Below are 26999 nucleotides of genomic sequence, written 5' to 3'. Positions count from 1 at the left end.
CTTCTGGTGTCCCCTTCATGGCATATGGTACCACAGTGTGAAAGAGCCAGGCTAGCCCTTATTCCTGAAGACAGACCACATGGAGAGAAAGGCCGAGCCTGTGGCCAGAATGGGCCATGAAGTGTGCGTGAGGCCATCGAGGCACAGCCCCCCACATCTGCCAGGCCTCGCATAAGAGCAGCAGCAGGGCATGCCGCGCCACAGCTACCCCAGCCCCTATCGCTGACCCACAGGATCCTAAGCAAATACAGTGGTTATTGTTTTAAGCCACTAATTTTTTGGCATGAGTATGGTGTGATATTCAGTAGTAGACAACTGATAAATTGACTTAATTTCTCCCAGCCTCAGTGTCCTCATCTGTAAAATGGGGATGATACTCATATCCATGTGGATAAGCTTGTCTGGAAGAGTGAGTGAGATGAAGTCTGTGACTCTCAGGGCTCTTGAGTCTAGCACGGAGTGGAGTTGGCAGCATGGGCATCAAGGGGTAACTGTTGTTGTGAGCAGCTCTGGTCAGGGCCTCTGAGGCAAGGGCCGTGGTGGGGTACGATGCACACAGTAACCCCTCATGACAGAGAGTCACCCAGCCCCAAATGTCAATGAAAGTGAGGCGGAGAAACTCTGACTATCCGGGAAAACCATGGCGGGTGCATGAGCCTGAGGGGGTCATCAGGTGACGCAGACAGCTGGCTCATTCATGCCCAGCCTCGTCTCCCATCTCCAAGGGGCCGTGGCTGCTTGGGGCGCTGCAGGTGGCCTGTGATACCTGGTATCCAGGTGGCCAGCTCTTCCCATTTTTCAAGCCAGAAATCCAAATTTGAATGTGAAAATACTCATCCTTTAAGTGCTGCAACTATTTGAGAATGTTTTTAATGCTTTGCCAGTCAAACAAAACACATCTGGAAATGAGACAAAGACAGAGGGCCGCAGTTTGCAACCTCCCCCAAGCACGGATGGGGCCTTCCTGGCACTGAGCTGGCCGGTGTTTTAAACGACACAAGCCCAAGCTTCCTGGGTTCAGTCTTCAGACTTACTCCATCCTCCTGGGCTGACATACAGTGAGCCCTTACTGTGTATTCGAACCTGCTCTAAGCACTCCTGTCATGTTAATTCATTTTATGTTCACAAGAACCCTCCAGTGTGATTCTGTCTCGCATTTTAAAAACAAATGCTCAGAGAGGTATACAATGTTCCCAAGGTGACTGAGTTGATGGCAGTACCAGGATTTGAACCCAGGCAGCCTGGCCCCAGACCTTTTGTTCTTAACCACTGAGCCAGGCTGCCCTGTGAAGGATATGACATCTCCATTCTGTCCATGGGGAAGCTGGCAAGGGACACTTCTCAGGCTCATCAGTCAACCAAGGCAAGCACAGTCCACTCTGTGGTCAGCCTGCGGTCCCCAAGTGCTCAGAACCTCAGCCCCACCGTCTAAAGCCCTGCCTCTCCCCTGGGGCTGATTCTGCTACCTGGGGTACATTATGTGACGTCTGGAGACGTTTCTGAGTTTTGCTTGTCAAGATGGGTGCTGCTGGCATCTAGCGGGAAGAGGCTAATGATGCTGCTCAGCACCGCACAGGACAAGCCACCACAGCAGAGAACCGTCAGCTCTAAACGCCAGCGGCGCTAAGTTGGAGAAACCTTGGCTAGACACCGGGGCTGGCAACCACGGCGACATGCCGAAGGCAGACAGCGCAGTATTCCAGGTGATTCCGTCTGTTTAGCTAGGACTTTTCTTTCCTCTCCCCAAATTAGTCTTGTCTTTCTTCTCTTGCCCTGGAATTCCTTCAGAATCCCCAGTCACTGTGCAAAAAAAAAGCCTACACTGAATAATAATCTCCCAGTACAATTCTCTTACACATTAGTAGCAGCAGAACAAGTGGGGAAAAAACAGCAATAAGCAAAAGAAAGATGAGCATTAAAATACACCACAGATCCTTGAGATTCAACCATAACATCATCTACATGCCTGAAATGTGAATTTTTTTCCTGATTCCCTAAGCCATAATCATGCAGTCCCTCATCAAACTTCAACTGCCACGAGTACCAGAGCTGCTAAACACACACATGACCGCGCTGATTTCATAAAATGATTTTAATAGAAAAGTAGTACAAGGTATAACCAAAATAAATAATCTTTATCTTATTTCTAGCCCAGCAAATTGTACACGGCATATAAAACTGGTCTAAAATGCAATTTTCCTCATTCGATTTTTGCTTTTGAAATACTGAGACAGCACATTAATTAAATCTTCTAGATTAAAATACTTTTTTTTAAAAAAAAAACCTACCAATCTTTAATCATTCCACATCCATTTCAAGTTGGCTAACAGAATGTTTCACTAAAATATCTAATCGTCAGAGTTAAATGTAAAGTCTGTGTAAATAGGTAAATTGGAAGACTTCTTTCCTAAGTTTTAATTCCTGCCTTGCCAAATGTTTACTGTATTAAAAATGCATTTCATCATCTTACTTTCAAAGCATGGCATCTGGTTTTCACCATTTCACAGAGGGGAGATTACCAAATACTTTTTTAAAGAAATAGTTTAGATGTCTACTTCGCAGTGATGATGCAGTATGTTAGACCTATGCCTCATTGTGTATTTGTATCCTATGCTCCAAGTTACAAGTGCCTTTCTAGCCGTCTCTGTTTAAATTCTAGATCACTCAGGCTTTGGGGGCCGTTTGCTAATGATCTCTAAAAGCCAGTACCAATCTCTTATTTGGAGCACTTGCCCTGTTAGAGTGTCGTATTTGATGATCTGGTGGCTTGGATAATGTTTTGCAAAAACAAACTGAAAATTGTATTGGCAAATCGTACGAGAAAGGGTGTGCAAGGGATACTAAAGCAGCGCAGTCTCAGGAGGTCAGCGGCTCAAAGAACTGCAAAGATACGTGGGCCTAAAGCTTAAAAGAGTCTTCTTTTCATTTGAGCCCATAATTACTATTTTGAACATGGCTCTGTTCACCGCTGCCTATATATAAAATTTTTGTTAATTTTCCTGTATTGGGAAGATCTTAAATGCACTCCAGGATGAGAAGAAAAAAAATATGCTGACGCTCCTAAATCGAGTATATGTTTTTGCAATAAAGTATACTGGTCAATATACAACTGAGGAAAAACTGAAACAGATGTGAGTCCTAGAACCACAAGCGTTTGAATTTGCCCAGAAATGCTATTTTAAACACGCTATATGTTGGTCTACTGTTTTTTTGTGGAATAATGCATTCTTGGCATCCTTAAAAGGTTTCAATATGTTACAAGGTTATCCGGAAAGAAAAAAAGCAAAAGGCTAACGTATCAATCTGCGCATGTTACAGGCCAGACTCTGCTGCCCATTTTTGAGCAGCACAAGAGCTCGTATTAACTGCACTTAACACAACAAACCTTCAGTTTCCAGAGAGTCCTCATTCTCTGCAGATTGAGGCTGGCTTTTCATAAAACTACCTTCCGAGGGGCAAAAGAGAGTCTCCATCCACAGTAACTTCAAATAGAGAGGCACGCTAGCTGCAGTGGTGAACACTGATACCTTTTTTGGACTAAAATACTGCTCATGGTTAGAAGCATGTGCCTTTTCGGTTCTTCTCTGAGATGTTACAACACCATCATGCTCTAAAACAATTAAGTTACATGCACAGTGCTCCAAGAATGAGCATTCCTATAACCAGCTTTAAGCCAGCTGCTTGATTTCCTTTTTTGAGGAATGTACATAGGAAAAGAGAATTCCCCTTCTGTTCGGTTACATATAGAACTCTTTTGAAGCTTTCAAATAGTTTGGTTTTGGTAAAACTCTCTGTTCTTCTATTATCCTGACATGTAGTCACCCCTAAACTATCCCTCATGTTTTCTCAAAAAATCTCCACATGAAGTGTCTGAAGGACAATTGAAACCACTTACCAATATACAAGTAACGTTTTATTTTATATTCTATCTTCCATTTGGCATAAGCCTTTCGATGTTTGTTTTTTGAACCAGTGAAATATACAAATCACAGCGAGACAGAAATATGTACATTAAAAGTACAGGATAAAGGCCATAGAAGATATACATAATATCTGAATGACAAGTAGAATATTTTACATTAAATAGTTTCTTTTAAAAACTAGGATTGTTAAACTCAACTCTCTTCATAAACATGAATCACTAAAAAGGAACAAAATCTGGTTTAGCAAATAAAAAATTACTTCATGGTTTTTGTATAATAAAAACCAAAAAAGTGACATTTTAAACTAATTAGTGCTTTTTCATTTCAAGATCTTTTGCTTGCAACTCACTGCATCGGAGGGGGAGTGAATATCCTTGTGCAATAAGTTAGGAGCCACAGGTGGCTGAGGTGATAGGAAGGCCACCAAGCCCACGAGGGTTGCAGATGTGTATCTTTCCAAACTTTTAAAACAGTAGAAGTTTGAGATAACACATTGGATGGCACTCTTTGGAAAGAGGTGTCCTGGTTTAGAAAAAATTTTTAAATTAGCAATAATATGAGGTGAGCTGGATTTTCCTTAGGGACTCAAATAGGTACCGTTAGATCTAAGGGGCTCCGGTTTCCACTCGGCAAAATGAACGAAGGAAAGAGACACTGACAATGCTTGACTTTCTCTCTATTCCCACGTCTACAACGAACAAGAACAAGTAATGCCCTCTCCAGAAACGGTACGGAAAAGAGGCTGAGAACAGGGGTAGGGCAGGGAAGATAAATCTGCAAAACCAACGTGCGTATCAGTAAGACCTTCCAGATTCCTCAGAAATAAGGCTGCTTCATGGTGCTCAGGGTATGAGGGCATCTGGGCCACAGCTCAACTCAGAAGCCGTTTGGAAAAATCCCAGTTGGACTGCAGTGAAGGACAACAAGGCTCTAGACCGAAAAATAACCCCAGAGTAAACTGTAAATCTAAATCATGGGCTGCACTGAGATATAATTATATTTATATTTATATATGTATATATATATGTTATATACAAAAGACTGAGATATCAGGCACCATGAAACCACATTACCTCCCTTCTAAATGCAACTGTTCAAGTACACGAGGAACAGTTTTAGGGTACACCTGCAGAATAATAGGAAAATGAGTGGAGAGTCTAAACACAGGATCATAACAGGGAAACACTGCCACACCTTTGAAGTCCATGTACCAAGTAATGTCATGAAAACATAGAAAACTGCTCCTCAAAATAAATGCTTTAGGGGGAAAAAAAATCCCCAAGTAGCAAACTGTTTTCCAAGTGGAGCTCCTAATGTTTCATTTCCTGCCCTACCATCAAAGGGGACCCAGTGGAGCTGCTGTTTGGAAACGTGGCCGGTGTCACGTGGCAGCAAGGCGCGGAGGAATCAGAGGCCTTGGGGTCCAGCAGGGAGGGCGGCTTTTACCTTTACCCCCCTCAGAGAGGTTTTCAGCTTGGGTGCAGTGCTGCGCTGCACACCATTACCGTGTTGTTTGGGCTGAGGATCTGTGAATGGAATTCATTTATTATTTTCATTGTTATCATTTATTAACCAGGTATCCGTAATAAGATGGCAGTATGTTTTCCTTTCACTCGAGCCAACCTCCCCTGCCCTTCTCCAAACAAAAACTCGAGTACCCAGAATCACTCAGGGGTCCTTTTCCAATTGGATGACCTAATTTCTAGAACAGCTTCAAATCACTGACTTAAAGGAATTAGGTTTTCTTTAATTTTATCTTCTAGGGCTTCCCCTCCCTGCTTCCTGTTTTCAGTAGCTATTAGAATAGGACCATCTGCAGGTGGAATGTTTGAGGACAGTGAGATACAAGGTAAACCTTTTTCTTCAAGGGATATGAGATCCTTGCTCTTATATTTTAAATTATAATGTTTGATATAAACACTTTGATAATGTTTTCAGGCTGGCAGCCCCTGCAAAAGAGGTTGGGGGTGGGGGGTCTCACTTTTTTGCTGTTGTCCCTCAAGACCTTTCAGCTCGCACCAGAGCGCTGACCAGTCCTTCTGGCCACAGACGCTAAATCGTGCATAGATTTGTACCACCCTCCTCCAGCTGGATGGACCTGTCCCATATGACCCCATGGTTGAGACGAAGGAAACGGAGAATCTCCTTTACCTTCCAGATGTGCACACACCTAAGTAAAGGTTTGTGTTATTCCCCCTCATCCTATACCTTCAAAAGAAGTCTTGTCTTACCTTTTCAAAGATCCACGAAATAAATATTTTCTTGATTCCCACCCCCCATTATTGCCAAATAATAATTATAATAATAATAAACCACAGAATTCTCAGATGGGAACAGAAAAAAATGGTTCCGTTGCAATTCCTGGGGAAGAAAAAAATCCAATATTTAAAAAAAAATCACTGTACTTTCTATAAATAAGTGGGTCCTGGGAGTCGGGCTGGGTGACGGGCAGGCGGTGGGGCGCCCACTATTTGCACACGAACTGGTCCACGATCTCCGTGCACTTCTTGCACTTGACGTAGCAGCACCAGTGGAACTTGCAGTGGCAGCGCTCGGTCTGCACCGTCTTGAACTGGTCGTAGCCGCGGCCGCAGCACATGAGCTCGCAGCCGTCCATGCCCTCGGATGTCTTGTTGCACAGGCGGCCCTGTGTGCCCAGCGAGCCGGTGCTCTCGTTGCGCACGCAGTAGTCGGGGCTGGGGTCGATGTAGACCAGGTCCTGTGTGGTGGGCGAGTTGAAGCGGCTGTTGACCTGCACCAGCTTGCCCCGGCTGTTGAGCCGCATGGCCGCCGCGCTGTCATACTTCTCCTTCAGGGCGTCGCCCACCTTGCGGAAGTCGGCCAGCTGCAGCCAGCACGTCTTGAGGCTGCATGAGCCCGACACCCCATGGCACTTGCAGGCCACGTCAGCCAGGTTGTACACCGTCTGTGGGGAGAAGGGGACGGTCAGCAGACACACAGTCACCAGGAGCCCGGGCTGGGGAGCAAAGCTCCCCTTCTGGACGGAGCCAAGGTCACCAGGGGCCTGGGCTACGTCCCCCTCTTTCTCCACCACCACCAGCCTTGTGCTGCTGTCTTTAAAAGTCTGCAAAATAAAGATGCTCTCAGCCCCTCGTTACACACCATCATCATCGTGACCACAGGTTTTGAATGGGAACAGAAAAAAAATTGTAACATCTGCTTTTCTTTTTTTGCAGAAAAACGACATTAGCAGCAATTCCTATACCTTGAACACTCATCCCAGAGATTGTTCTCCATTCCCCATCTGCATCATCTGGATTCATCCCCACCACCCGCCTCTAAGGACAGAGCTGTTTCGTCCCCATTTCAGGGAAGGACAGTGAGGCCCAGGGAGGTGAGTTCCTTCCCCGACCACTGGGAAGGAGGGGAGCCAGGAATGGAGCCCAGGCAGGTGGGCTCCAAGCTCATGCTCAGCGGCTTGGCCGTGGACACCCCGCTGGTAAGGGGTAGGGCTGGGAGGGTGTCCAGCCCAGGCCGGGTGAGTTCAGTCTTTCCTCACTCTTACTATCACCACTGCTGCGTGTGGGGACTGTGGTAAGAGCCTATACACCCTTCATCTCCCCGAGTCCTGCCGGCAAGGTTGTAACCCCGGGCTGGATCAGAGGATGGCCCGGTGATGCACAGAGGGGAAGTGGCCCTCGCGGGTCACACAGCTTCAATGTGGGAGAACTGGGCCTGGATCTCGGGTGCTCTCACTCCTTCCTGCGCAGTCCCTACCCTCCACCCCCACTGCTGGGGCTAAGAGCATCCACAGTTCTGTCGTGACTCTGTCCCTGAATTCTGGCAACTGGCTGCACCTCTCTGAGCCTCTGTCTTCCATCTGTGATGGTACCAACCTCACAGCATTGTTACGAGGATAAAATCAGGAGATGCATGAAAGTACTTAGCAGGCAGGATCCAATCAGTAAATCCAGTGTTCAGAGTGGTGAGGGCAAGGCATCTGGATGTTAGTCCTGGGCCGGTCACCCTGGCCTCACAGTGGCAACACCCATGGGTCTGGCCCCACAGCACTGGGCCCGGCAGTCTGGGAGCTGCTGGCTGCCCAGTTACAGTGCTGACTGCCCACAGTTCCTGTGCCAGCGACCCAGCAGAGCCGGCACAGTGTGGGCACACGACAGAGGGCTTGTCAGGAACCTGGAGGCTGGAGTGAGTGAGGAGGCTGCTTCCACCAGGGAGGCATAAGGGGCTTTCTTGAAAGGGTGCCTAAAGTGTACTCCCTTGACGTAGTGTTTCAGGCCCTCAGCAAGTCTGAGGAAGGGTTTTGCAAATATATTTAACCTTCACTCCCCTTTGAGGAAAACCCAGAGCTAGTGTCCCTTGGAGATTCTAATACGATTTCCTGGCAGAATGTCTAACTTTCCTGCCCACACCCCCCTCTCCTGGAGAGAAACGGTCTTCCATGTAGTCCCATCCATCAGGATTCAAGCACAGTTCATTGTTGTTGGAAGTTTTATAATTGGAGCAAAGAAACCTATTTAAAAATGCAGATGTTAAATGAATTTATATTAAAGGTGCTTTTCCCACTCTCCAAAATCCCCTCCCTCCACTCGGTCCGGAAATCCCTTGACCCACTCTTCTTGGTTGCTGGGGGCCCTGCAGATTTCTCATCGTGTGAGAAGCCTAAGCAATCCCCAAAGATGAAAGCACCACACAGGGGCACAGAAGAGTCAGCCACACCTGTCCTGGAGGCGTTTCTGGTCCAAGGTGCTGGGCACCTTGTGCACAGGCACACAGTAAGGTAATGGGGCCCCTGGCGAGGACAGGACCGAGGTCCGAGGCTCCCAGAGAGCAGGGCAGGCAGCCCACTGTGGTGTGGGCGGCTGCCATGAGGAGGGACAGTCCACGCAGCGCAGGTACCACAGCAATGGGAGGCTTCAGAAAAGAGAGGCCACGCTCCCCTGGAGCAATTTATCTGACCCCTCGAGGCACCACAGGTAAAGTTCTGCAGAGCTTAGTCTCTCCCCTACACCGCCAAATATTTATGATCCAATTTGAGAAGAAATAGGTTAGCTGGAGTGATCTAGATAATCTTGGCTTCCCTGTGCCCTTTGCGTCATAATGTTTAGTCACTTGTTTATCAAGCACTTACTACTACTGGTCAACACTGTACTCAGCCCTTCGATTGAACCTTATGAAATTGTTACTTGGTAGGTCAGACATGGTCAAATATTGGTAATTTCATAAGGTTCAGTCTGATCCCAGTGAGTCCTCACAGTAACCCCCCCAAGTGCTAATGTCCATTTGACAGATGTGCAAATGTGGAAACTGAGGCTCAGAAACAGGAAGGAATGAACAAAATGGGATTTTAACCTAGATTCTTTTAATCTCAAAACCTATAGCCCTTTACTCTGAGCCGCGATGCATGAGTTTTCTACAAAAGCACCTGGGCTTACATCTCAATCCATTAATTGTCCTTCAGAACCTGAAATGGTCCTCTAGCCTCAGTTTCCTAATCTTCAAAATGAGAGTGTGCGGCCAGAGGGCTGGAAGGCCCCTTCCAGTCCTCTAGATTTTACTCTGTGATTATCATCCCTTTTCCTCACCCCAAAATAAAGAGTGAAATCTCTGACCAGAAAGTTCCTGGCACCTACCTTGGGTTTTGTGAAAAAATAATGGCCCTGGTTTTCAGTGCTGCCAAAGTTAGGAAAAGTTTTCACCCCTTCATTTTAAAGCAGCCATAAAGTGCCATGTGTTTAACCGCAGGGAAAAAAGGGTCTTTTTAACTGTTGTGGGGGAGCTTTTCCCATCCCCACCAGGGGAAGGAGAGACTGGAACAGGGAGGCTGGGGCTGCCTTGCAAGGACTTTCTGGACACTTCTGAGGGGCTCTCTCTTCTCTCCAGGGCCACCCTTGACTGGCCTGATGGTCAGACCTATAAAATTCCACACTGCTAAAAATGCTCCTCATTTTCCTAGAAAAGCTCTTTTTAAAAAACCCTCAATCCATCAGGCCTGCTATCTGATGACACGAGGAGGGGCACGGAGGAAAGGAGGAGGGGGGGTAAGTTAACCCTGGAAGCTGGGGTGGGGCTTTCTCAGCTGTGCACCTACTGGGATAAGTAAGCCCCTCTCCCCAACCCCCCCAACCACAGAGTTGTTCCAGGGAGGAGAGTCAATGTTACCAATATTTTGATTTCAGAGCTGGGCTGGCCAATTGCACTGGGGACTAATTAAAAAGGAAGAGAAAGATCTTTCTCAGGCCACTGAAGGAGCACCTTGGCTGGAATGGCCGCGGAGGGATGCGTCCCCTCTCGCAGGCCTCGGTGGGGAGGCCTGTGTGTAGTGGCGGGAAGGGGTCCGGGGTGAAGAAAAAGAGACAGAAGCAGGGAGACGGGGATTGACACCAGAAAAGCTAGGATGGGAGGCGGAGACAGAGGCCGGAAGAGAGGAAGACAGAGACGGGGACACTCCCCACCCACCAGGAGGGACCCTGTACGGGGACACTCACCCGGCGGCCGGCCTCGTTGTTGTGCAGGTTCATGAGGATGCGCGCACTCTCGTACGAGCCCTTGGCGTGGATGCGCTCCCGCTCGCGCGCGTCCACAAACTCCTTGGCGAAGCGGTAGCCGTAGTCAATGTTGTCGCCGCAGCCGCCCCACAGCCAGTCCCGCGGCAGGTCCTTGGGGCGCGCGGCGCGGCTGCAGCCGCAGGTGGACAGCTCGCCCTCCCGGCACGCGCGGCTCATGGCAGTTGACCACCCCCGCGGCGCTCACCGCGTATGTGAAGGCCGTCTCGCGGCTGCCTGCGGGCGAGGACAGGTCAGCGGGGGCGCCAACTCCGCGGCCCCCGCCCTCCTGGATGGAGAGCAGGGAGGACCCCCTGGAGGGGAAGCCGTGAGACACCCCCCCCCCCCCCAAACACGAAAAAGCAACACATGACAGAGCAGCAGATCCCTGATAGCCTTGCTCTGACGTTTCAGAGCCCAACGCAGGCTTCTCGGCAGTGCTGCACTGATTGTCTCTATCCCTCTTCTGCAAATAATTACAAACTTCTTATTTCCCCAGATGCCCACGAAAGAAGTCACTGAGGGAAGACGCTGCACTGGGGTAGGCTTCTTCCCACTCACTTTCCTATTTTCATTCCGAGTTACCTACTGGGCAGGAGCACAGAATTCACTAGGCTCAGAGCCTCTCGAAGTCTTAGGCCCAAGGGGAGCCAGACCCCGCAGCCGCCCCTCTCCACGCCGCCGCGTGGCCACAGGCAAGGGAGCCTGGCTTCCCCCTCCTCCACCTGCAGCACGAAGTCTCTCTCGGAACAAGCTCCCGACTTCCCCAGAGGACGTTTCTAAACTGCTTCCTAGAGAGCTAGAAATGAAATTTGCCTCTTCTTAAAGCCGGAGCTGACTGGCCTGAATATTTCTCACTCCTGAGGATGAGGGTCTCCTTTTCAAACGGGCTGCTGTTTGCTGTTCTTTAACGTCACTTCTGCAGCTCCCCCGCAGCGTTTACCTCAAAGTGTTGGGATAATAGCAAGAAGGGGAAAAGAAAAAATTCTTCCTGAAACTTGAAAAGAATATACAAGCTACAAGCCTAGGGGAAACACATTTTCCCCTTCCCTAAAATTTGTGAAGAACACTGTCTCCCTGTAAAAGGGCTCTACAGGAGCTCTATTTGTAAGGAGAAAAATGGAGGTGATCCCGGACTATTTAAATCTCCGCTTTTATGTGGAGACATTTCTATGTGTAGCAAGAAGTCACTTGATTAAAGTGTTGTACTGAGAGAGAGAAAGGGTTAACACCTGGCCAGTTGAGGCTGGGTCTGGGGGGCAGGATGAGGGGGGCCTAACTTTCCTCAACTATAGAGTAAGTATAGTGAACTAGATGCCTAGGGGGGAAAAAAAGGCCCCTTCTGGCCCTGGAATACCAGCATCAGTTTCACCTATATTAAAAGAGCTTGCTAACAATCTTTTGTGGAGCAGCGGGTTGGGGGGGGGGCGGGGGCAGAACAAGAACAGCTGACGGCAGGGCTCAGCCCCACCCAGAAGGGCCATCCTGCAGGGGGACGGCCACGCCAATTCACGTGGCCCGCAGGCTGCCCTGGTCTTGGATTTCTCTTCCACAACTTCAATCCACAGCCATTTGTGATTCCCTTCCAGGAATGGCGATGGTTCTGATTTACCAGACCTTCCCTCCCACATTTTGAAAAATGAATAACTTGAGGAGTGTGCTGGTGGTTGGCAGGAGGATCCAGAAAGTTCCTGTGGGGTATGACATCTATCTAGCTTGAATCAGAGGCAGAGAGCATTGGGGGAGTGGAGGCAAAAGAGAGCAGGCATTCTCGGGAGTGCTTGGAGGATTACCGCTGATAATACAGAAAATGCTGTCCCAGGATGAGAGATTTGTAGAATAAAGAGGTAGCCAGAGGAAGAGAGATAAACAATCCTCTGGCAATAGGAGAAATCAAACACTGTCCTGTAAGGATCTACAGCATAAAAGGGCTTTTATACAAAACATAACCACGCTGCTTTTTTCATCAGTCTATCTTGACCAGTTCCTTTTCTGTCCAGGAATACAAACCTGGTACGAATCTCTAAGCTAATTGGTCATTGCAGGGACAACGTCAGCTTGAAAAAGTGCTCTCTGGCTAACAGCCTGGAGCTACAGCTGCCCTGGATGGATACTACCCGTCCAGTTCCATCTCCCCTGTGAATTCTACATCTCCTCCCATCCTCACTCTCCTTCAAAATGGCGCCTTTTCTTACACATTTTTTTTTTTTTTACAGCATGGAAACAAAGACAAGACAAGACGGAGACAAAAGCGGGAAGGAAAGGGGTAGCATGCATGCAAAATGAGAAAGGTTCCAAAAGGAAGAGTGGACACTTCATGAGGTGATTGTGTACAGTGCCTCGATTGGCCTCCAGGAAGAAGGTGAGGGTTGGAGGTGGCACCTGAGTTTGCCAGACACTGGTCCCATCACAGGGTCAGATCCTCAGAGACAAGGACTATCCTCCATGTCCCTGGTGTCCCAGGTGCTCTGGAGCAGGCACCCACACACCTAGCATCAAAGGTGTTTTCAGTGTTCCCTTTTCTCATTCTCTTCAGATATACCCTTAAATAGAAAACTGAAAGTTAAGGAACCTTTCCACAGTTGGGTCCATGTTCCTCATCTATAAAAACCTATTCTGTTTTTCGTCTCTCCATGTGTTTTGTAAATAGCAAAGAGAAGTCCCCACCAGCATTCTGCTCTGAGGCCTCAGGCACCTGAGGAACATGTGGCAAGAGAGGTGTTTTCATCCTCCCAGGACCTCAGCTGACTTGATGGTAGGATCCAGGAGGGCTCCACTCCTGCCTACTTCCTATCAACCCAGATGGCAGTGCCACACAGCTGAGGACCACGGAGTGTACTTACAGGGGACAATTAAATACAGGCCTTTGTCCCCAGGGTTCTGCTTGTTCCCTGAGGAAGCAGGCTCTTTGGACCACATTTTAAATAAATCTTCAGCAGAACTCAAATCCCTTAGCAAATGATAGCTTATTCTGAACATTTTGGCCCCAAACAGGCTATGAATGAAGACGATTTTAAAGCTGTGTTCCAGTGACTACACAGAACAGTTCCCAGCACCATTTCCCTTCCTGGTTTAGCATCAGAGGTGTATGGTTCTTCACTAACCCAGATACACGTGGAAAAGTGCTTCCATAGTTGGAGAGGAAGACAGTTTAGGGGAATAGATAAAGGCGAAGGTGAGGGCGAAAGGCCGACAGGTCACCATCCTAATATAGCTAAAAAGCAGTTATAGTTGACGGAATCTCAAAATGCAGGAGAATGAAACCTCCACTCCACCCCCAGTTAACTACATAAGGCAGCCCGTGTTTAGGGAAAAAGTCCTGGTGTCCCTGAAGCTCAGCTCCTAGATTCAGATCCCAGTATATACATTAGCACATTTTAATCATTAACAGGAAGGACAAAGCCCTATGAAACTGTGCAGGCTGAAGCTGCAGACCATTTCCCCATTCAATTAGAGGAACAGCTTCCAGTCCTGTATTATTTTAGTTTGGGAAGCCGCTTGGCTCAAACATCCACTGACAACTCTCTTTTTGTTCTCAATGAATGCACTTTTCAGGTTTCTAAAAAAGCATTTTATCCATCCGTGACGGATATTAAGCCAACTTTTTATCTTCAGTCAGTATAAATAGTTAATTGCTTTGAAAAACTGCTGCTTATTTTAGGAGTCACTGCAGTCATATTAATTATAAGGGCTTGTTTGCATAAAAGTAGAGAGAGTGAAAATACTCACTAGAAAACACACAGGACCACATCTGTCAGATTGTGTCCTATGCTGTTCAACCAAACCGGAGGCAAAGTGATTTTCCAAATTCTTTGCCTTCAGCCCAGTTTTAATGCCACCTCCTCCCTGAGTGGACTAACAAGATCAAAAACACATTTAAAATAAAGAAAATAAAGAATTAGACTGTGAGTGAGACATTAAAATTTTTTTGTTTCTAAGTTGAGATCTGAAGCATGTGCTTTTATATCAGTGACCATCACAAATGTAAATTGGATCACTTCTAATTAAAATTGTTTCTAGGACTAAAAATAAAGCTTTATATAAGATAAGATATATTTACATATATCTCCATGGCCTTAGGAAGTCTTTCCTTATATTAGAAAAGTGAAAACCTTATATGCTGCCAACAAATTCAGTGTTCTGACAGATGACAGTTCAGTACTTGGGCCATTTGAATTGTGGCTTAAGTTAGGAAACTTCTAACACTTAAAGCATCTTGAAGATTAAAAGGCTATAAATGACTCAGCTTTCCTCATCCACTTTTAAGAAACCAAAATAAGGGTTCTGCTACTATTTTAAACAAAATGCGTTCTAGAAAAAAAAATTAGGTGTGCAGAAAAAATGGATGCATCTTTGATGCCCCCACCTCCTGATTTGACCAAAACGTATAATTAGGTGTGAGGACAGGAAAGAACACAAGTAGCTATAATGACAAAATCCTCAAGCCACCACCCTGATGGACGAGTGAGTCCCTCCTCACCAGGCTTCTAAATAACACCAAGGACTTCTCCTAGGAGAAAAGTTTATACACACAGTTAGTTAAAAATACGTGAAATGGTTTCCTACCTATCTGCATGACCCTGCCAAAGACGGAGGTGTTATCCACGGTGCTGCAGTTCCACCGCCGGTGTCGGAATTGATACTGGCACTCTTTGATGCCTGTCTTCGCACCCTCTCCGATGTACTGCATGTGGTCCTGATACAAGTGGCATAGTTTCTTTTGTCCTTGAGAAAGTCCTGCCAGTTGGCTGCAGAGAGGCTGCGCTCCTATGATATATACTTCTGACATCTGAACAGGGTTATTCATACCTAGCGACCTGAAAAGGGGGGGGGAGATGTGCATTCAAGATTTACGTGAACTCTCAAGGTGGGCCCCCTGAAAACATGTCAGCAGTACAGAGTTTTAAGCACACAGATGCTTTTTCTCTCCTGCTTGTCCTCATGACAAAGTATGAGAAGGGCTTCATAAAACTCCTCTGTTTAAACTCTGCTCAGAAAACGGAGGTATTGTGTAGCCCCCATCCCACCATCTGGCTCCTCAGAGTTTTCACTCCCTTCCTTGCCCCTTGTTGCCATGTACCTGAACCAAAATTTCTGAAATCCACACGGAAAGGGGGGAAATGGCAGTCTAGGGGATGGGCCTCTGCCATTGGAGAAAGTGACACACTTTGCCCCACAAATTGGACTGATCTGCCTTAAAAATGTATAAATGCTGAAAGGAGACACAATTAGACACGGGTAGAAGATAACAGTTCCTTCTGACTGAGGGAAGAACAGTGGGACAAGTATATAGGCTAAAGAAAATTCCCCCATCCTGGACATTTTAAAAGGGCTCCTTATGTGATTGTGAAGGACCCAAGACGGGGTATCCAGTGAACAGAAGTCATGTTTGACAGTCAGAAAAATGCTGTTCATTTACAGCGAAAAAATATCCAGAACACCGTCAAAAATAATCCTCTGGATATACTGCAGTCTCTCCTCAAGGCCCCTACCGGAAAGAAACCCTCGTTTTGGGACATTTGACTACTTCAAGTGAACCTCCTTTTGATCAAATTTCAAGCCCCAAATACCTCCCCACTTGGAGTTTAGTTGTCTTCCTAGAACCCTGCCTGCTTCAGACCCTGAAGGTTAATAACCTCAAATGACAGAAAATAAACGTTGGAACTCATTTTTACTACCTAGAGGTGGCAAAAAGTAAATTTTATAGATAGGCTTACAATTATTAGAGAAGTGAATTTCAGTTCCTTTTTATTCCATGCTGTACTACAAGCATACATCTGACCAAGGGCCTCATAGAAAAAGGTCTACATTTCTAGGTCCCGATTCCCTATAGAGCTAGAAAAGCTTCACAGTGTTAGCAAATTAAAAGAAAATTCTGATTTAAAGGTATATATAAATAAAACACATTACACACATATTAGATGAATGCACCCGAACTCACGATTCAGCTTTAAATACTGCAGCATCATACAACTGAATCTTTTAAAAAAATTAATATGCACATAGAACGAACTTACCACCAAGAATTGGCTTCTATTACAACCTGGGCGAAGGAGATAAATATGGCCAAAGCCATTAGGAAGAACTTGGAAGACATTGCCCTTCCAGCCGTCCCCAAAGCAACTCCTGGGCTTAATATTCCAATCGACTTCTGGAGATGGAAGAAAGGAGCAGATGTTTATTGCCTCTCAGATAATTTTCAAGCATACAAGTTTAAACAACGGAAGCATCCGGGGTCTCTTAAGTTTACTGTTGATTGACTGCACTTCTCCTCCGTTTTGAGTTTTTGATGGCAAGATATAGGCAGTTTCTTTTTCCAAATTAATCCACCCACGCAACCTCACCAGGAAATCTGATTTTGCTGGGATCCTGCGCGCGGGGCACGCCAGCGATTACAAACATGTCTCAATGCTGTTGAGTCAAAGCCCCGGTGCCAGGCGCTGCCTCCTTCCTGCTTGCTCGCGTCCCGCACCCCCTCGCTCCCCTCTAGTTCGCGCCGTGCTCGGTCCCTCCTCGGAAATTCACTCGGGAACCCGCCGCCACCCTCGTCCTCTCCCCGACCTGGGCCGAGCAACAAGTGGAGCCGGAATTAATTCCATGGGCGAGAGGAGCGAGAAGGCGAGTAAGAGCGAGTGGAGCGCGCCGCCGGTGGCTGCAGAGGAGGCGGGGTGGCCGGCGCAGGGGTGGGGGTGGGGGCAGGACGTGGGAGGGAAGGGCAGGGGGTGGGGGGCCAGGCCCCCGGGAGCAGCGCGCGCAAGAGTGCCCAGCTGGGACATGCGGCTCGGAATTAACATCGTCTGTTTTATAATCAGTTTACGCCAGCTTTGGGGCCAGCCACTTCCAGAGGGGGAGGAAGGGCAGCCTGGGTTTCCTTACGATGCTCTTCAGCCAGACTGAAGTGGGGAGACGGAAGTGGGGGGCACAGGAGATAATGGGGGCAGAGAGAGGCTCTGCCAACCAAGGAGACCGCAACACAGTGCCCTCTCCCCTGCCTTCGGCCTCATCCTCATTGGATGCAGTGTACCCCAGAGAAGGGATACACCCCAGAGGAAAGAAAGTTCTGGATTCCAGAGAGGGGATCCCTGCCCTGCCCTCCCCACAACCACCCCCCTCGTTCTGATTTTTCAATCTCCCTATCGGCCCCTCCTGTCCCCACTCCTGGCAGCTGCCACGAAGGGGAAAAGGAAGCAAAGGAGGACTCCAGTTTCCTTTGGTCCTGGTCTATTGACCACTTCGCCATCGTGGCACCGTGAGCCTGGTCTCCGAACACCGCTACCCCACCCTCCAGCCCAATTCAGACTCAGTTGGGTCAGTCCCAAAACGTGAAGGTGCAGGGTGAGGCCAGAGCCCGTGCGAGCAAGTCCCCGGCGGAGCCAGAGGTGTACTGGCTCCCGCACCACGGCTGAGCTCCTGGATTCCAGGGCGCAGAGAGCCCCGGCGGCGGCGAACATCCCCGTTGTGAAGAATTTCGGGGGCAGGGGGTGGCCTTGGAAGCTTTCGAAGCCGGTCCTCCCCACTGGTGACTTCTCCACCTGCAGGCGGCGGTGGAGCGAGGCAGTGGCGGGTGCGAGTGGGAGGAGCGGGTTTCCAAAATCTCTTTTTACATCTCTGATAAGAGTAGCCCGGCGCACTGCGACGCCCGCAGCCCCCAAGGGAGCCCCTTCCTCGGAAAAGGAAAGGTGAACCTTCTCCAGGCTGCAGAAGGGCCTGGCCTGGAACCTGCGCCGGGAAAGAGACTGACGGGACCTAGGCAGAGGTGGAAACGCGAATGGGCTCAGGAACGCGCCATGGCTTTTCCCTGCCAGCTGCCCTTTTGGCCCGGACTCCTCGGGGCTTCTCGAGAGGAAATGCTTATGTGGTCCTAGTGCCAGCTACCCAGGGTTCCGCGCCTATGGCCCACTCGTGCCCCCAAACGCCGCAAAGCTGGGGCCGCATCCCAGAGCATAGAAACCTGGGGTTTCCCCAGCCAAAGAGAGAAGGTTCGGTCTCCCTCCCTACCCCCGCCCGAAGTGTCAAGTTTCCTTCAGGGGAGGGGGTAGGCTGCAAAGGCTGCCTTTACGCAAGGCCCGGCTGCAAAGACTCTCCCCAGCGGCGGTCAAGGCCACGCGCGCGCGCGCACACACACACACACACACACACACACACACACACACACGCACATTCACACACTCACGCGTGCACACACACACGCTCCGACGTGCTTCCGAGGCGGCTGCGGAGATCGCGGCCGACTGCGCGCACTTTCCTAGCTTCCCGACAGGCGGGGCGCACGGAGCGCGCGGGGCGGGGCGCGGGCAGCTGAGAAATTGATAACAGATTCGGCGGATTACTGCGGATCTCTTTGTTAGAGGCGAAGCCACACAAACCGAACCCGCTCTCGGCCCAGCGACCCCGGGGAGAGTCCACCCGTTCACAGAGCTGGCGCCAACTGGGAGCGGGCTATTTGGTTTCCGCGACTCGGGTCTCTGCTCTGGGCTGAGGGTAGGCCGGAGGTGCCCCAAAGGGGATCGGGCGGGAGAGCCCCGCGAGTCTCGTCTCCACTTAACCCCGTGCGCTCGCCCGGAAACACCTTGGCCCTCTTCCCACTCCAATCCCCGCGCAACCCAGAAAAGGCCCCACAAGTTTGAAAGACTGAAGGAATCCACAGCAAACTCACTAATAAATACACAGACTCTAGGGTAAACATCCCTGCTTGTTTACCAAGAGATCCGATCCGAAAAAAGCACGAAACGAGACCTCTTCGGAGACTGTCAAACCGAGGGTAAAACAAAAGTTCTGGGCAGAAGCTGAGTTTACGAGAGAACGGGCTAAAAGGTTTTGAACAGTTTCACGGCCCTAGGAAGCTGACTTTGTAAGGATCCTTGGAATCTGTTCCCAGTGTGCGATGGGGAGGAGGGCTTGGGGGGCATTTGAGACGTTCAAGCGCAGGGGAGGGTGAGGTGGGGGTAGGGCGTTTGTGCGCCCTTGTTTCCAGCCCAGAACAGACGGACATAGAGGCTGCTTATTCTGTCTCTCCTCCAAAGCCTTCGCATTAAAAGTGTTCCTTAACTCTACTTTATCAACTAGCGAACAAGCCGAGAGTGATGAGGGGCGAGAGGGAGGAAACCGTCACGCTAGCTTAGAGGACGTTCGAAGGCGGCAAAAAGGTTCAGAATGCGCATGCAAACCCACGAAGCACCCTAGTCCGAGGCCTCTAAAGAGAAATTCCGCAAAGAAGGCTAAGGCCCTCGGCCACTGGCGCTTAAGGTCTGGGCATCCCCTTCCATTTTCACTAGGCTCTTGCCGTCCACCCTCCCCGCCCTCCAAATCTCTGTGAGCGGAAATGATGAGCGGAAATCTCTGGAAGGAAGAAATTAGATTGACCTGGACTCGTGGTGGAGAAAAGCATAGGACGCTCCAAGAATCTCAGCTCTTGGTGGGAAATAAACTCCCCCCCCCCCCCCACTGCTTTATCTTCCTACATCAAGGAAAGAGATGGAGAAAACTGCGGTTGAAAAACTTGGTTGCAGCCACAAAATTAGGACGTCCTGCCCCCGGGAACGCCGAGAGAAGCGGAAGGGACTATGAAGGATGGACTGGCCCAAGATGATAGGAGGTCCACTTTGGTGGAGCTGACAAGCAGCCGGAGCTCCCCTACACCTCTAGCATGGGCACAAGGGAGTAGCGACTGCTCCGTACCACCGGAATGTGTCCACATCACTGCATGTTGGGGAGGGTGGGGGAGAGGAGAGAGAAGGTGGAGGAGGGAGTTCCTGGAGTCCAAATCAGTGTAAATAAGGTGTGCAGCTTCTGATTGCTCCAACTCGGATCTGACAGCAGGTCCAGTAACAGGGAGTCTCCAAGGGAAGAATGGCGGCCAAGTCTAGTTCTGTTCCCTCCTTCCCCCATGCACCCCGACAAGGCTCTCCAGATTGCAAGACAATTCATTCGCTCTCGCTCTCCCTCTCTCACTCACACACAAATACCACTTACACCTTCTCACACAAGATGTCTAGCTCTCTCTAGACAGGCTCTCAACTCTGTCCAGAAGAGCTGAATGTCGGAGGAAGGAGAAAAAAAAAATTAAAGAACAGTTCAACCCCGACTCTTCAGAGGCAGCTTCAACTCCACTTATAGATGAAGAAACTGAGGCCGAGATAAAGTACCACTTGTCCTCAACCACAGAGAGAACTGGTGAGAGCGCCAAGGGCAAACCGGAGGCCTCCTAGGGCGATGCTCCCGTTTCTACACCCTGGAGAGGAGGTACCAACCCTCCACTTGCCCGAGCCATTTGCTGGGTCGGACCCTTGATCCCTTCCGTATTGCAGCGGCCACGCAGAGCAGCTTGTCCTTTGTGGGCCTCCGAGGGGCCCTCCCGGGAGAGTAGCACCGGTGATCGCCAAGTGATGTGCAGAGCCAGAGGTGAGAGGAAGAGGCAAGCAGCTGCCCGCCCGCCCCAAGGAACGGAGACTCTGAGACGTCCTACCTCAAGGCGGTCAACAGGGGGCAGCCGGCACCGTACCGCGAGGAAGAAAAGGCAGCGGGACAAACTGAGCCCTGCGCGCACAGTGCTAACCCCTTGTGCACCGGAGCGCTCCGCCGAGCAGAGGGAAAAAGCAAGGGACTCTCACGCCGGGCCTCCTGGGGAGGGTCCTCCTTTGTGGCACTGGGCTGGGCTAAGGCTAGTATATCCAAGACCAGAGAACAACTGACCCTTTACTCCCCCACCCCCAACGCACATACACAACACTTAGGGCACAGATTCACACACTCGGACACAATTTCCAATGCCTTTCCGTCGCTTGAGCGCTCTCACCATTTCCCCCTCGGAACTCCTCTGGCAGAGACTACCTAGAAGCAAAACCTCCGCATCTGGCTTAGAGCAGCCTTGAACGTTGGCGGGAGGGCAGGGGCTGAGGAGCTGCGATCCCACTGCTGGCTCCTAGGGACTTCTAAACAGTTGTCCACTTAAAGAAATGCGAGAGAGAAGGGGCCCCAATGCCAGACTGCGACTGTAAAGTAAAACAAGGCCGGGGTCTCCAAGTTTTTTTTTTTTTTTTTTTAATCTTTTTTGAGGGGAAAAGGGTAATTGCTTTAGGAAACATCTTAATTCCCATTCCAACCTTATTTTCTAGAAAACTGAAAAGGAGAAAGATCAAGAAAAATGAAAATAAAGACCGAAGCTTAGAGGACAGAGAAGAAAAGTTGTTTGGAAAATAGCAAATTAAATTGCAGGAAGAAATGTTAACTTTTTGTAAAAGTGAACTCTCGGTGACCCTCGGAGTGTGTGACTCGGCTTTAACATACAACTGACAATTAAAACAAACAAGAGTTCACAAACTGCCCCCCGCCTGCTCTCCCAACGCGGAGGCCCAAATGTTTCTAAAGGACTAGGCAGATTCAGCGCAGGGGGCCGGGGCGCGCTCTCCCAGCGGACAGGATTAGGGCCACCACTGCCAGCACTCCCCGCCCCCATCACCGCTGCAAAGTGCGGAGCTCACCCAGTGGCGGCTAATAATGCTAATAACGCGACCCTGCTCCCCGCTCCGGGGTGCGCGCTGGCCCCCCGCCAGGCGCTCTTAAAGGCACAGGGCCTGCAGCGCTTGAGTTCCCCAGCCACGACGAGCCTGCAACCTGGCCTCCGGCTGCGGAGGACTGGGGGTGCGCTGCTCTGGGGTAGTCGGCCTGTTGTCTGGCATCACGGTCTCTCAACCAAGGAGTCCCCTTCCCCTTTCTGAGCCTCGGCCACACACCCTCTCGGTGCCCGCGCAGTGGGCACTTGGTAAATATTTGTTGAATTGAATCATTATCCTGTTACTGAAATATACATAGTAAATTACACTTGAGTTTCTCAGGGCAAAAGGAAAGTCGTCCGTGAAGCGTTCTGTTTTTCTGCCCGATTCTTCCCCACTTTTTCTCCAAAGTCTAAAGAGTTTGCAGAACATTTGGTGGGACAAGAAGAGGTCTCCCGGGAGACAGAGGCAGTACGTGGGGGGTGGCGGGGGTGAAGAGGTAGGGGTCCCTGCCGGCTACGCGGGAGTTCTAGCCTCTCCAGGCAGAAGGAGAAATGGAGGGATAGGAAGAGGTGGGGGCAGAAGAGGGGAGATTCAGTTAACTTCCAGAAGAAAAAAAAAGTAAAGAAAAAAAAAGTGGCGAGCCTCGGCGGCGCACAGAACACCTACCTTCATGGCGAGGGGGAGGGGGCGCAGGGAGGAAGTCGCCACCGGAGCGAGGGCAGCCAAGGAATCCGAGCGGAGCGGCCGGGTTAAGCCTGGGGGGACGATCCAGCGCAGAGCTTCGGGCTCCTTCTGGGAGCGTCCGGCAGGCTCAGTGAATCGGAGCCCAAGCAGTTACTGGCGCCCGAGTGTGGGTGCCTGAGCCGGAGCAGCCTTAGGATGCGCCCGAGAACCGAGGGGGCGCCGAAACCCGCCGGCCAGCAGCAGAAACAGGGCTGGGCCGGCGCGCAACAAGGGAGCCGCGGGTCCAGAGAGGGCGCGCAGGCGACTGCTCCGCAGCGAGGCGCTCCCTCTCCAACGTCCATCAGCGACGGCGGTAATTAGGGCTTTCCAACCCCAAATGTGGGCGTGATTGTGCAAAAGACTTTACAACAAATAATAATAAAAAAATTCTTCACAAGATGGTGAAAAAAATGCCCCACAAGTCAACTCTGGCCCCGGGGCGGGGAGTGGGGGAGGCGACCCGTGCGCCCAGGTGCTCCCAGTTCATTCACACCACGGATTCAACAGACTCCTGGCGGCTCACGCCTCCTGATCTCCAGCTCCTCCTCTCCAAGTCTGTGGCCGAAACGTCTGCTTCCAGGCGCTGATCCTGTGGCCGCGAATGAGTTTGTTAAGTCTGTGTACACACACAGACACACACCCAAACACACACACCCACACGCACTGCAGCCTGGGGTCCACAGAACAATCAAACGCGCACGGTTTTTTCTCCGAGAGATGCCGCTGAAAACGCACAAGTCGCCATCCGAGCTGCAAGAGTCGGCGCCAACTTTTGTCCTTTCATTTTAGGGTTTGGCAAAGGCGGGGGGGGGGGCGGGCGCAAACTGGGTAAAAGTCGTCCTCGACGTCCTCGTTCTGCCTCCAGTGGGTTCGGGAGACGATGGGCGATTGCCCCAGGGGAGACACTGGCTCCCCCCTCCCCACCCACTTCTTTCTCTCTTCTGGTTAATCCCCCTCTTTCCCCCGCCTTTCCAGGGCGAAGGGCGAGGAGCCGCGAGGGCACCGCGGCCGTGGGGCTGGGGAGGGGCGAGGGCGAGGGGCTCCACAGCGGCTGTTCAGCTCCGGCGGTCCATGGCCGGCGCGGCTGCCCACCTCCTCGTTTGGCGCCGGGGCCGGAGGGGCAGGAGAGCAAGCAGGCGGGCAGCGGGTGGTCGGGGCACGGGCGGCGGCGGCGGCGGCGGGAGGAGCTCGCTCGGCAGCGGCCTCACCGAACTGGACTCTGCGGCGCTTCGGAACTTGCAGCAGCCTTTCACGCGATCCTGCGCCCCGCAGACAGACTGACCGACCGCAGGGACCGCGTCCCCCCCACCCACCCCCCGGCCTTCCTGGCCAACTGCCTCCCTCTCTCCCTCCCTCTCTCCGGACTCCTCTTTCCCCTGGTGTTCTCAAAGGGAAAAAAAAAATTTTTTTTTTAAGTTACAGAACCAAAAGCGGCTGGAAAGAGAAGGGGGGGGGGGTTGGAGGGGAGAAAAAAACCCTCAACTTTGCCTATGCGCATGCGTGGTGAGGCCGACCTATGACAAACTCCGCAGGATTTTAAAGCCGTACCACGAGCTGGGGTGCAGGGGGAGCGGAATACACTCCCTGCTCTAGCCCCCTTCTCTCGGCTCCCCATCCCCCAGGCATCTGCTGAAAGAGAGAGGTCCACTCCGCATCTGCTGCCTGACCGCCGCCCAGCGCTCTTCTCTCCTTCCAAAGCCGCTTACCCGATGAAAGCTGAACCCCAACTTCCCGGACTGGACCCCTGAGCTCGCACTAGGGGTGCACGAGAGCTGCAGCCATGCCACGGAACCTCTAGTAGGACCACCTCCCCATTTGTACCTCTGAGGGAGGGTCACTAAGCCTGGGGGCTGGAGAATAGGGTAGGCGTATACATCCTGCAACGCCCCCAGTGTAGATTTGGGTTCCGGGGTGCGCGATTGAGCATCTGGTTGTAACGTGTCGCATTGTCCTGCGGGGTGGATCTTGGCTGGTCTCAGGTGAGAAGCCTAAGAAGTTCGGCAAAACCGGGTTCCACCGAGGCACGGCAACTTCTAGGCACTCCAGACACCGGTGGTCTTGCGGACCCAGGCTGCGCGGGGTTGGGACACACATGTCCCCCACCTCCTCCATGTCAGGGGCGCCACCTCCAAACTGTGCGTCACACTGGAGTGCAATTCTTGTTCTCAGCGCGCGCGCGCGCACACACACACACACACACACACACACACACACACACGATTCAATTTCCGCCATACATCTGGCATACACTTGACCTTAAGGCGCAAAATCCGTAGCTTGGGTACTTCGGGGCCGTGGCTGTTTTGTTCTGTTCCTTCGGTCCCCCACTCCCATCCCTGGCTTACCACCCTAGGGCGCGAGAGGAGAGGCTCCAACGACGCTGTCTCACCCTTCGCAAGTCCCCTCCTGGCCCTTACTTGTCCCAGCTGACTGTACCCCTCCACAGTCTTAGCCTCCTTTGCAGGGTTTACCAAAATGGCAGTATGGACTTCCCAGAAACTGCAAGAAAAGCCCTTGCTCCTTCCACGCTCTCTTTTACCAGGTATGCACGCGGCCTGAAGGAGAGGGAGCCCAAGGTTATCACAGCTCCCCTTGGGACATCACCCACTCACCTGAGTCCCCTTCCTCCTCACCCTCTCTAGGCCTTGACCATTTAACGACCCGCGGGCATTTTCCAGTTTTCCAATCTAGCCTTAGATCTGCCCTCAGGAGGGAGGGGCTAAACAAAGAAGGGTCTCCATCTAGCGAATCGCCCCTGGGCGGCGTCCCTCCGCAATTCCCTCTCCCCAGCTCTGTTCTGCCCAGCGGCTGCAACCTGGGAGTCTCGGCCATGGGGAGCATACCCTCCTCAGGCACCCCAGAGAGGCTCTGCGGCATTCGTTCCGCGCACCCAGTTCAGAGCTTAGGCACCGAGAAGTGGCAGTAAGTAAGTTGGCTAAGAATGGAGCTCCCAAAGGGTGCTGAAGCCTCGGCATAACCCGAGTGATGAGTGACGGGAGGTGGGCACTTAATAGGAGCCTATTCCTGTGAAAGGCAGAGCCATTGACCTGAGAATTTGCTCCACCCATACAGCCAGTCCAGAAACACTAGCCACACAACCACAAACCTTCTTTTTTTCAATTGCTCTATTCTGAATTATCTGGATAATTGCCTGCTTCTCTCAGACTGCCTTTGTGTGAGTAGACATAGCCCCAACAGTTTTATTTTTCTGTGCTATCTTTCCTCTAGTGGAAACTGGTGTTAGGTTATGGTTAAGACTGTGAACTCTGAAAGCTGGAGTTCCAATTCCAAACCTGCCACTCTCTAGCTGCGAAACCTTACACAAGTCATTTAGCCTCTCAGTAGCTCAAGATCCTCTTAAACACACGTATACTACAAACAGTAAGAAAAATACTGATTTTTGTTACAATGCAAATGAAAAAACCCCAGAGAAATATAATGACCTCACCACACAACAGAGAAAAACAGAAATATAATGACCTACCTGGTAGGAGAGCAGTGAAAATGAAACAGGTGACCTTGAAAATCAGGAGTAGGGTGGGAATGTACTGCGAGGATGGAGGAGGACTTGGCGTGCACTGGGCATGCCATACCTGCTCTACAAAAGGCAGCTCTGAAAATACGTTTTCAGGCTCTTTTGGTGGCCAAGCTGGACCTCACATGACAAGACCATTTATAGTCTTAATTTATCCCAGTTGGAGTGAATGTTCATACTTTTCACAGAAGAAATATGAACGGTGTTGGGTTACTGGGTACTTCCCCAGACCTCACTGGGGCTCTTTGCAAACTAAATAATCATATGCCCCATTTTATCCTTAAAAAAAATTCCAAAATTTCTGACAAACCCATCTGGCCCCAAGGACTCTGATAAAAGATTGTGAATTTTATCTGATGATATGAATAATGGGTGTGCTGAAACGCCACCCCACAAGGATGCAGTAAGCTCTGTGACGTGTCTTTCATGGCTTCACTCCAGTGCTCAGAACAGTGCCCGGCACTTAGTAAGTGCTCAGTAGTTTTGTTGAATGGCCAAATGAATGCATGCATGGAGGATGGGATTATTTCCAGAGGAAAATGTTTAGGGGAACCAACTGGAAATCCACTTTGAACCTGCAATCAGGTTCTGCTCTGGAAAGCCGGGCTCAGTTTTAAGAGCCAGTCCCACCATGGATATTGGTTAATTTGGCTGGGAGGTGAGCAGTTTGGGAGGAGGGAAACTGTTACCTCTTCATCTCCATCTTTGAAGATTCTTATTTGACAGACCTCCAATTTTTGGAACTCCACAATTTCTCCTCGCAAACCATGTGTGCATTTGGGTGTGTGCACACTGACTG

The 26999-nt window shown here is 50.4% G+C and overlaps 1 protein-coding gene and 1 long non-coding RNA gene across 3 annotated transcripts; one reads left to right on the top strand and one right to left on the bottom strand.

The window, feature by feature from the left end:
• Positions 1–3891: 3891 nt before the first annotated feature.
• On the bottom strand, positions 3892–26999 carry WNT5A (Wnt family member 5A). The gene is given in 7 exon segments (XM_032458255.1): positions 3892–6849; positions 10391–10630; positions 10632–10684; positions 15014–15264; positions 16465–16598; positions 22609–23254; positions 26890–26999. Coding segments are annotated over 6 exon segments (1143 nt in total). The 5' UTR covers positions 22615–23254; positions 26890–26999; the 3' UTR covers positions 3892–6390.
• Positions 10691–13181, top strand: LOC116657117. Of its 2 annotated transcripts, XR_004312117.1 has the most exons (4): positions 10691–10988; positions 12037–12145; positions 12664–12809; positions 13098–13181. It is a non-coding gene; the product is annotated as an uncharacterized LOC116657117 (long non-coding RNA). The 2 variants fall into 2 exon arrangements; XR_004312118.1 differs by lacking the exon at positions 12037–12145.

Source organism: Camelus ferus, chromosome 17 (genome assembly GCF_009834535.1).
Source record: "Camelus ferus isolate YT-003-E chromosome 17, BCGSAC_Cfer_1.0, whole genome shotgun sequence".
NCBI lineage: Eukaryota > Metazoa > Chordata > Mammalia > Artiodactyla > Camelidae > Camelus > Camelus ferus.
This window is presented reverse-complemented; position numbering and strand designations above follow the sequence as displayed.